General features: G+C 49.6%; 1 protein-coding gene across 1 annotated transcript; it reads left to right on the forward strand.

The window, feature by feature from the left end:
- The first annotated feature begins 1612 nt into the window (after positions 1 to 1612).
- Positions 1613 to 9995, forward strand: ZIC5 (Zic family member 5). The gene is made up of 2 exons (XM_081084583.1): positions 1613 to 3089; positions 7269 to 9995. Exons 1-2 carry the CDS (start codon positions 1628 to 1630, stop codon positions 7709 to 7711), a joined length of 1905 nt encoding a protein of 634 aa, XP_080940709.1. The 5' UTR covers positions 1613 to 1627; the 3' UTR covers positions 7712 to 9995.
- The last annotated feature ends 1530 nt before the right edge of the window (positions 9996 to 11525 follow it).

Here is an 11525-nt window from a genome sequence, read left to right on the forward strand (position 1 = left end):
CTATTTTTGTGTGGACTGAAAATGAATTACACTAATAATGTTTCATTGTATCCCAAAAGGAAAAATCATTTGTCAATTTTTTTCAAATAATTTTATGCAGGGCAACAAAATGAAAATTAAAACCTCTGACTTTAAATTTTGAGCATCTTGGAACATCACACAATTTTAATAGCTTTATTTTTAAAAGCTGAGTGACACACTGGGCAGTAAGAACCCTAAAGTTTGGGGGATGCAACAATTCTCCCCCCCCCCCCCCGAAAAGTGATGCAGAAACCCCTTTAAACTACTTTGATGGCAAATCATTTGAACTACATGGGTTTCACTGTTTTAAAAAGCCAGTGTTTATGGTTTTTAAATAAAACATCTCTCTTGTTAGTTCAGCTTATTAGACAATTGATAGTAAGGTAAAAGTCAATTCAATTAGTAAATATATAACGAAGACACTGCTTGACTTAAAAAATATTTTCTTGGATCAATTCTAATTCATGGTCCTTTCAAAGAAACTGAGGCACACAGGTGGAGTACATTCTGGACTGGAAGGAGAGATTCTGCTTAAAGGATATTATGTACTTGGTTGCTTCCTTCTGGAGAGATGCTGTTTGGCCTGGTCTGCCACTGTATCTCCCAGAGGCAAAAGTTAGAATCGCTGCCCAAAGTCCCGCCTCCTCCGCCCCCCAGATCTAATTGGAAGTGGCAGATCCAGAACCGATGAGCAGTGAGATTACATTTCGAGCCAACTCCTTTGAAGCATATTGAAAAGGACTCCATGAGCTAAAAAGTCGACGTAAAACGTTTCCTTTTGGGAAATATGTATTTTGACTTCACTTGGTGTTTGGCGGAGCCAAACTGCTCAGATTGTTTTACAACCAATAGGATTTTAATACCCTTCCTCAATTCCGTCTCCTGTGAGCCCTACGTGAGCGTCTGGCAGATTGGTGTCCTTCCCAACCAAGGTTCTAGCATCATCTCCACAAGTACGATGACGGGCGAACATCTAATCACCCTTTCTTCGGCGTAGCCTAGTGTGTGGATGTGGGAAGGGGCTCTGCGTGCAATGAGGCGGGGGGGGGGTTGAAGTTGCCCCCCCTTCCGCCTTTTGTCCCCCCATGGGGGTCCCCAGCCCTCAGCCACCACTCGCCCTTCGGCCGCGTGCCGGCGCACGCTCTCCGCCAGGAGCGTCTGGGAAACGCCGAGCGTTGCGCGCGCAGGCCCAGCGCAAACTTTCTGCGAGTGCAACTTGGACATCCCCGGGGAGGTGGGGGGTGCAGGGCTCCAGGGGAGGAGGGGGCGCGAAGCGAGAGCTAAGGCGGCCGCGAGCAGCGGGGCGGCTTCCCGCTGGGCCGAGGGTCTGAAAGGGAGCCAATCGGGCAGCCGCGGCTGCTGCCAATCACGCGGCTCGCTCCAATCCCACCCGTGCCATTTCCAAAATCTTGGTCCCACTGTGCAGCTCAAATGTGGTGTGCACGCTGCCAATCGCTGGAGGACAGAGTGGGGACGGGAATGAGCAGAGTTAGGAGACCAGGACAAAGAAGTTAAAGAGCCACTCATATATACATGTTTTTGGAGGAGGGCAGAGGGGGGGAAAGTCACCCCCGTGAGGGTCTATGGGTTTGATTGTGCGGTTCTGATGGAGCCCCCTTTGCGCAAGAGGCACCCGCCAGCGTTGAGATTAGCGGACTTGGCAACGGCTCAGGCCAGGCCTCTTCAGAATATGACAGGCTTCCCAGCGCTGGCCAGCCCGCCCGCCCACTCCCAACTTCGCGCCATAGCCACGCACCTCCGCCCTCGGGACCTGGGCGCTGACCTCGGCGTGGCCATCACTCCGCTCGGACCCGAGCACATGGCCCAGGCGAGCGCCCTCCGCCTCAGTCCTCCCTCCCAGGCACTCCCGGCACAGCCTGAGGCTCCCGCGGCCGCCGCCCGCGCTGCGGCCTCGGTGGCACAGCCCGGAGCCGGCACCTATCCCGGCGGTGGGGGCAGCAGCAGCGTGCTGCCCTCCGCGCCACCGCCCCCGGCCCCTCCTCTTCCTCCCTCCCCTTCACCCCCTTCCCCTCCCCCTCCTCCTCCTGCCCTCTCGGGCTACACCACCACCAACAGTGGCGGCGGCGGCAGCAGCGGCAAAGGCCGCAGCAGGGACTTCGTCCTCCGGAGGGACCTTTCCGCCACGGCCCCCGCGGCGGCCATGCACGGGGCCCCGCTCGGAGGGGAGCAGCGGTCCGGCACCGGCTCCCCCCAGCACCCGGCCCCGCCTCCCCACTCGGCCGGCATGTTCATCTCTGCCAGCGGCACCTACGCGGGCCCGGACGGCGGCGGCGGCGGCGGCGGGGGTCCGGCGCTCTTCCCCGCTCTGCACGACATGCCGGGAGCTCCCAGCGGCCACCCGCACCCGCTCAACGGCCAGATGCGCCTGGGCTTGGCAGCAGCCGCGGCGGCGGCGGCGGCGGAGCTGTACGGCCGCGCCGAGCCGCCCTTCGCGCCTCGCTCCGGCGACGCGCACTACGGGGCCGTGGCGGCCGCTGCAGCCGCCGCCCTGCACGGCTACGGAGCCGTGAACTTAAACCTGAATTTGGCGGCGGCGGCGGCTGCCGCCGCGGCGGCCGGGCCGGGACCCCACCTGCAGCACCACGCGCCGCCCCCGCCGCCGCCGCCGTCCGCGCCCGCGCCGCACCCGCACCCGCACCACCCCCACCTTCCAGGGGCGGCCGGGGCTTTCCTGCGCTACATGCGGCAGCCAATCAAGCAGGAGCTCATCTGCAAGTGGATCGACCCGGAGGAGCTGGCCCGGCCGCCGCCGCCGCCGCCACCGCCCCCGGCCGGCGGCGCCAAGCCCTGCTCCAAAACTTTCGGCACCATGCACGAGCTGGTGAACCACGTCACGGTGGAGCACGTGGGCGGCCCCGAGCAGAGCAGCCACGTCTGCTTCTGGGAGGACTGTCCGCGCGAGGGCAAGCCCTTCAAGGCCAAATACAAGCTCATCAACCACATCCGCGTGCACACGGGCGAGAAGCCCTTCCCCTGCCCCTTTCCGGGCTGCGGCAAGGTGTTCGCGCGCTCCGAGAACCTCAAGATCCACAAGCGCACTCATACAGGTGGGTGTCTGTCCCCGGCCGCGCCGCCGCCGCCGCCTCCGGCACCGCCGCCGCTTCCGCCGCCGCTTCTCTTCCTCCTCCTCCTCCTCCTCCACCTCCTCCTCCTCCTCCTCCTTCTGCTCGCCTTCATTTTTCCCTCCTTCTGCTGCTTCTCTTCGCATACGTATAACCCGGACATGTGACTTCTTTTTTTTCTCTCTCCCCCCTTTTTTCTATGAATAAGTAATTCGATAGCACACACAGGCCCCGCGCTGGGTTCCCACATGGCGGAGTTTCCAGCGCTCCTGCCGCCTCTCCGCCGGGACGGGCACCGCGCTCCAGCCGCCGCCGCCGCCCGGACAGAAGCTGCAGCAGCCCGGAGCAGGAAGGCGCCCAGGACAGTCGGCGGCCCCCACCCGTCCGGCCCCGGGATCTCGGGGAGGGCAATGGGGAAAGCGGGGGGACGCGGGGGGGCGGGCTGGAGCCGGAGCCGCCCCGGAGGCTCTTTCCTCCCCACCCGGTGGCGGGCCCCGCGTGTGAAAGGGGCGTGTGGTATTTGCTGCGGTATTGGGGCCACCAGGCCAGTTCGGTGTGGTCCTTCCCTTGCGGGGTGGAGTGCAAAATGCTAACGGAATGAGGCCCCTGGAGACCCCCCTACACACACACTCGCCCCACTTTTACACTCTCTCCACACACACCTTCACGTGCACACACAGCACACAAAGGACTTCACACACCTGTATGCCCTCCTGCGCCCACCCCCCCTCCTGTGACCGGACACACTCACCTTCTAGGGAACACTCTCGCTTACACACCTCCATGCACTCCCATGCTCACACACACCTCCATGCACACCCATGCTCCCACACACATTATCACACAGAACCTAGAGGCTACTGGACAAGTCGGCGTCTAGTTGGAGGAGTGCAAGGCCGGCTGCAAAGCCTCTGCTGCCTTAGAATTTAGGGGAAGCCCGGGCACCGTGGAGACCCCTCCTAACCCTCCCCAGGCCCTGACTGGGTGCGCCGAGGCCCTGGGTGAGGGTGAGGGTGAGGGTGATGGTGAGGGTGATGGTGATGGAGGGAGGGGGCGCCTTGCGGGTCGCATGCTCCGTTTGAACAGACCAGCGCGTTGCGAGGGCGCGCTGACGAGTGCGGGCGCAGTCGGGATTTATGGGGACAGACAATATCACCCCTCGGAGGACACTTGAGTAACTGGAGTTTACTCTCCGTAATTACTCGGCTGATTTATCGGCGGCGGCGCGGAGGCAGCCGCAGGGCGTTGGCCTCACCGCCGGGCCAGCGGCGGGGGCCAGGGCATCCCGGGGTCCGCGGGGGGTGGGGGCGGGGGAGCCGGGCCTCGCTTCTGCGGGCCAGCACCTGGCAGGCCTCGCGTGGGTCCGCAGAGGACGGACCGGACCCCCTTGGGCCGCCGGCCTCCTTTCTAATCGGACCCGTCCGCCATAGTGATTTCTCCAAAAGGAAACGTCCCACGAGGCTCATCGTAAAAACTACGGCCTGCTGCTTGCCCCTGTGCGCAGCACTCCCGGGCGGGGTAGGGGCCTGGGGTCCCGATGGGGGCGGTCCCCAGAGGAACCCCTAAAAGGAGAGCCTGCGGCCTCGGCCCTTCCCTCCTTTCCAGGCCTCAGAGGGGGAGTGGAGCTACCCTTCGCGGGACCAGAAGCCGGGGGAGCAGAGGCCCCTGGAAATTGATGGCTGGGCAGCTGGCCTCGGTTCCTGCTCTCCGGCCCTTCCGGACCACCTCCCCGCCCCCCGCCCCCCGCCCTCTGCCCAGGAGGGGGCGTGTGCGGGTCCCTGTGGCCGTTTTGTTTTCTGGTTCCACGTTGCGTGGTTGCATGGATGCCGGGCTCCAGGGGCTGCATAGGCCTCGCCGGGTCCCCGGGGAGGGATGCGCACACCACACATTCATACTCAAACCCGCGCGCGTTGGGTGCGGGGGTGGTGTTGGCGGTCTCGGGGCCGCCTAGTCATTGAACGTTGTGTCCAGGGAGGGGCCATCGGGGCTCCCTCCCTGCTATGCCACTCTCCCTTTTGGGGGTTACCCGTGATCCTGGAACATATTGATCAAAAGGAATAATCCCCTGACCACTCCTGAAGGCCCATTTCCTGACCCACGTGCCCCCAGTTGCATTTATAACCTTCCACTGGGCCAGACTGGGGTTCTCTCTGGAGAGGGACCCACACGCAGCTTCCATTACTCTCTGAAGCTCTGTAAGTCGTTGAGGTCTGACGTGACCTGTGTCAGAGTCTGAAATGTAAACACTGTGGTCTCCCCCTTCCTGGCTGGGTAGAATCTGCTCACTGTCCCCTTAATTCCCCGGAATAAAATAGGCAATTCTGTCACCATTTTTCCCCCCTTCGTGTTTCCTCCATTTCTTCATCCTTGATCTTCCACCTTTCCACCCCACATCTCCCCTCTACTGGGTCAAACTGCTTCTCTTTCAGGTGCAGTGCTGGCGTCAGCAATGTTCAAGCCATTTATCCTTCATGATCTGGAAGGTGTAGCTTGTCCAGAAACATGAGAATTCTAAAACCGATGTTGCACATTTGCATACAGTGAATAAAACTCACCTAAAGTTCCATATTGAAGAAAGGCTGATTAATTTTTTTTAAATAATGCTATATTATTATCTCCAGCTTAGAGTAGAATATAGAAATCAGGGCAAATAACCAATGTTTTGATTTTTTTTAAAAAATGGATTAATTTTTTTGTTGCAGCTCATCTACAGAGAATTTTTAAAGGTTGGGATTATCATTGTGTTATGTTGTTTTCCTCTTGTTATGGGGGTCAGTGTAGGAGGTGTATTTGAATACTATCTAATTTTATTCTTAAACATTATTTCCAAGTAGGATTAGTTATATTCCAGGCATCTGAATACTTTCAGCGGTGCTAACCTACACTGGTATTGGTGAAATTAGTAAAAATAAACACTACACTGAAATATTTGTATTAAGATAATAAAATTCCCCATAATAACTTATACACACTAAACTGTCTTAGTTGTTTTTAAGAAGAAAAAGAAATTGATCAAAACTAAGGAAAGGACATACCTGTGCATCATCAGAGTAGCTGCTGAAATGTGGAGAAACCCAACTTCACTTTTTAAATATGAGGCAAATATTAATATGGTAGTATATATGAAGTGATTTGTTCAATTATGGACTCAGATACATCAAGTTCACACATACTAAGGTGAGAAGGAAAATTCATACTATTACCTGCTGTCTTTTTTTTTGCTTTCTAATACCACGGTGTGATGTGGCTGAATTTCTTGTTGTCTTATTGAGCATTTCCACTTCCATGATGAGTGGCCTTGTGTTTAAAAGTATTGTGTTCCTGGGAGGTTAGAGCAGCTTCAAGGGGTGATGGGCCAAAAGCCTGGTAAATAGCCCATTTTAAAAAACTATCCAACAATGTAGAAAGCTGTTGGAATATTTCACTTAGGGCAGCCGGGAAACACAGGGTGGAGGCGCGTGCTCCTTATTAATGTGTGTTAAGGCTCTATTCCACTAGGCTCTTAATTGCCCTGCAAGTTGTGAGGAAAGCTGGTAGAAGGAAGAGGCCAATGGCCATTTCTGTGCCAGGCTTGTAAAAACATCTCGTGGTCGGGGAGTGTGCTTCACAGGTGCCCTTATTTCTGAAGGGAACAGGGTTTTGTTTTATCTCCTTTCCCATAAGTGAAATCTTGGGGAGCACTCTGAAACAAAATGCCATAATAATTGTATTACATCACCCCCAGGCACTTTAAATTTAGTGTATGTACTCCTTTTTCTTGTATTAAATGTATCATTTTATCAGCATTTCTCTTGACAGGCTGCTTGTATTTTTGCATGTATAGACCCTGAGGGGAATGAGGATGTGGGTATTCAGGTCCTGGTTGGGTTTCGGTGTCACATCTTGGACCATGTTCTAGTCATTCTCTCCCTGGCCCTTATGGTGCCACAGGGCTGACATCTAGCATCTCACAAGTCCAGTCCAAGGAGAGCCTCCAGACCAGTGGTCAGCACCCATTCCCTGAAGTATTCCTTCCCTGTTGCGTCCTGGAAGATAGGTATTAGACCGGGAGTTGGTCTTCTAGAGAATGGGAAAACGCATCCTTATTTCTGCTCCAAGATTTCTCTCTTAAGCCTGGGAGATCTATGACAAGCAATTGTTAACCTTTCGTATGTTTTGTTGCAGGGGAAAAGCCTTTCAAATGTGAATTTGATGGCTGTGACAGGAAGTTTGCCAACAGCAGTGATAGAAAGAAACACTCCCATGTCCACACCAGCGACAAGCCCTACTACTGCAAGATTCGAGGCTGTGACAAATCTTACACTCACCCGAGCTCCCTGAGGAAGCACATGAAGATTCATTGCAAGTCTCCACCGCCTTCTCCAGGAGCCATTGGCTACTCATCAGTGGGGACTCCCCTGGGTGCCCCCTTGTCCCCTGTGCTGGACCCAACAAGGAGTCGCTCTACCACTCTCTCCCCTCAGGTGACCAACCTCAATGAGTGGTACGTTTGCCAGGCCAGTGGGGCCCCCAGCCACCTCCACACACCTTCCAGCAACGGAACCACTTCTGAGTCTGAAGATGAGGAGATGTATGGGAACTCTGAAGTTGTGCGGACGATACATTAGAATTTATTAAAAATAATAGCAAATAAAATAGTAAATGGGAGTCCTTGGACCATATCCTAACCTGAGACAATGCTGAGCCTGGGAAAATCTGTGACTCAGACTTGCCACCGGGTCTAATTAGCCCTATTTATTTGGTATGAAACCCTATGGTGTTTGTACATTTAATTAATTTAATTAAGATATTTGGGCTTCCCCGCCCCCCCCCCCCCTAGAAAACAAACAAAAAACCAAGCTGGACTTTACACATTGCAGGGGGACAGGGCTGGGAGCAAATTGTACCAAGAAAAATGAATGGAGAGTAGTTGATCAAGATACACACTGCTCATAATATATATATATGGAGAGAGAGAACAATAAGTCAGAACTCAACAGAGCAACAAGGCCCTCTGCATTTCCTAGAGTGCCTTGCAAATGCCTTTGATACCATAACATGGGCTTCTTTGGAGCCTCTTAGCCTCCTCCTTGGGCCCTAATTCTGCAAAGTCCTCTTGATTGTAAACCACACACTTGCTGCATTGCCAACAGATCTTGGGACTCTTAGACTGTACCTGTGTCCAAAAATATTTGTAAAAACCTTTTAAGTTCTATTGTCATTTTCCATTTCCACTTTTTATTACTGATCCCACCTAAACACTGTATTTTTACACAGGATATTCAGTACCCTGCTTGTATGATTAAAAAAAAAAATGCAGCAACCTTACTACATTTCCATATATTGTGCTACTGGGATTGTTCAAGCAAAAGTGGAGATAAGAGAAAAAGCTGCTGCAAAAGACAACTGTGAAACTGCTGTTTTATAAAATGGAAGAAATTCAAGTGCTTTCTTTTTCCTGATTTTTTTAAAACTGAAATCTCCGATGCTGCCTCTTTACTATGTTCAAACTTCTTGTGTAATAAGGAAATTATGTTTTAGATTCCAAGTTCTTGGGGATGCCAGAATTAACAGGCAAGGCTAGGGAGGTGTGAAGTTGGCGGCATGCCTATTTTTTTGAAAGCTGTTGTTTTTAAAATAGGCCAACTCCTCTTTTATACTCTTGTAGTAACCTTTTAAAAAGCCTTTATTTTTCGATGCCCGAAAGTGCATGTTAATGCATTTTCTTCCACCTGAGCACTGAGCACACGGAACTCTGTCCCATTTGAAAATGACAGTGTGTGAAGTGTATGATTTACATTAAAAGAGGGGAGGGAGTTGCTATACATATTAAAATTTTTAAAAGGTTTATAGTTACCACCGAACATTGATGAATGTGTGACCTTTGCCAGAGCTGTCAAGCTAGGATAAAAAAGGTCAAGGACCTAGGACAATAACTCTTAGTCAATTTATTTTCGGTTGGTACAACACATCTTGTGTGCAAAATGTAGTCCATCATAAACATCATACAAATACACTAAAGAGCACTAATTTATCCTCGGAGACCCTGAAGACGCCCCTCCCCAGGGTTTGTAGAAACTTGTTTCGTGTACTGTGAGTGGTTGTAGTGTTATTGTTAATAACCTGTATGGGAACACTATTTGTACAGCTGAATTAATTTATTTTCAGACATCCTTTTTTCTTTCCTGGAAGAGTTCAAAGCACACCAAAGAATTATATTATACATTTTGGTGAAAGATTGTTGTTTATGATCCATGGTTTATTTAAAAAAAGAAAAAGGAGAGAAAATGGAAACATATATTTTTAAACTTACTTGAATGAACAACGTAATGTGAAACCAGGACTCTTCCTGCATGTCTTTTTTGCATTGTGTTGAGATTATATATAGTTTATAGATATATTATATTCCTAGTACAGTGCATGGTGCTGTCACTTTGAAAGCCTTTCAATGTTGTCTTCAAATTGTTATGGTGAATATTAAACATGCAGACCCTCCTTTATAAAGAAAAAAGATCATAAAACTTGATATAAAATGAGTCTACATTTAAAAGTTTATTTGATTTTCCTATTCACTTTCAAATCTCTTTCAAATAGACAAAAAAGGTATGAACTTTGGGGGGATAATTTATGTATTGTAAACTTATTAGAACAAAATATTTCTGATTTGTAATGAGTTGTTTTATTTATACAACTTTTTCAATGGTAGTTTGCACTATTCTTTATTATGCTACAGGTTTATTTATTATGAAACAAAAGAATATGTATTTTATGTATTTTGCCATGCATAGGTTAACCCTGTCACAGATTTATTGGTTCCTGATACACCTAAAATGAGAAACTTAAAATGTGTACCTTCAATAGAAAGCAAGGATGATTATGGAGTAAAAATTTAATAAAGGTATTCTTCCTATGTATTGTTTGTTTTACATAATGCCATTCTCTTCCAAATAGAACAGGTTGCTGACATAATGAACATTAGGTTCTCTTTCCTTGACCTCTTTATTTCATAGCCTCTCCCCAAGCAATAAAATATTTTTACAGCTTTGTTTAATTTACAATCCAATCTAGAAAATGCAATACGTCCATGAAGACTAAACCCGGCAGGTTGCACCTAACACTAGCATAAATCTTAGGGGTTATTGCATTCATTTGTTAAAATTAATATCCTCAGTGATCCTAATCAGTAAAAGGTGAATTTTAACTTTTTTCTTTTTTGGTGCCTAGCCTCTACAGTAAATGTCAAAAGGAATGAGGAAAAGGTTGAGGGAGGGGCAGAGGCTTCCAGATACACAGCAAAATCAGGAGCTGAGATGGATCTTGAAAGAAGTTGAGTAGTGGGCATCAGGTAATGGGGGCGGGGGAAGCAGAATCCAATTATATTGTGGTTTATTTGGAAGTTGAGGGGATATAAGTTACAGCATGTTGAGGCAGGTATTAAGGAGAAATTACATTTATGTTAACAAAATATCCAAGTGGCTTAAACTAATGCAATTGGTGAGCTACATGAGCAAAGCCTGTTAATGTTAGCTGATACAAAACCAATAAAAGGCAAATAATTAAAAACAATTGGTAATAATGTCAATAAGCAGTTCTCCAAGAGGTTATAGTGATTTTGAAAAGTCAGGTTTATTAAATGTAGTAAAGGTGAAACAGGTTGCAAAGAGTTGTTTTAAGCCAGATAACAATAACCAGTGCACGGGGGAGAAAAACCCATAAATGAGGGCCCCAATCAATGGGAAAACTTATAGCTCTCTAATGAAGTTTCTTGTGAAAAGAGGGGTGACACAAAGCCACCAAGACATGAATCATTCATGGGAAATATAAAAGATAAAAGATCTGACAATGAGCAGAACCTTGTATAGAGTGTCTAAAACAAGTTTCCCCTTCTTATTTTCTGCTTTAAAACGCACACTCTCCCACTCCCAGCGTTCTCTGTCCAGTCTATAGAGTTAAAATTGACCACTGCTCGTCCTGCGCCACTTCAAAGTAATTTAGTCCAGAACGGAAGGCTTGGCGCTTGGACAATCTTCATGGTGTGTTAAGATTTCTATGGCAATTGGCAAGCAAGACGTTCCCATCTGAATATGTCTCAAAGAAAGCCACTTATTGACACTAAGTTGGCTATCATCAAAGACTTCATCTTTCCTCGGCAAAATGTGGCCCTTGCAAACACTGTTTAAATCATCTACCTTTGTTTTCCAGGCTAGAAGAATCTTCAAACACATACTATTTGTAGTTTATGTATATATTTCCCCCATTCGGGATGTTCTTTGGTAAAGTGAATGCTACTACATCAAAAGTACTGAGAAAGAGCTGGGGGTGGGAATTATAATCTTTTAAGGAGTTGGAGATGGCTACACAGGAGGGATAGGAAAAGAGGAGGCTGAAACTTCTTGAAAGCTAGGCCCAACTATGGTAGATGTCAAATATTTGTATCGCTTG

The sequence above is a fragment of the Myotis nattereri genome (assembly GCF_964212035.1).
Source record: "Myotis nattereri genome assembly, chromosome: 2".
NCBI classification, from domain to species: Eukaryota; Metazoa; Chordata; class Mammalia; order Chiroptera; family Vespertilionidae; genus Myotis; species Myotis nattereri.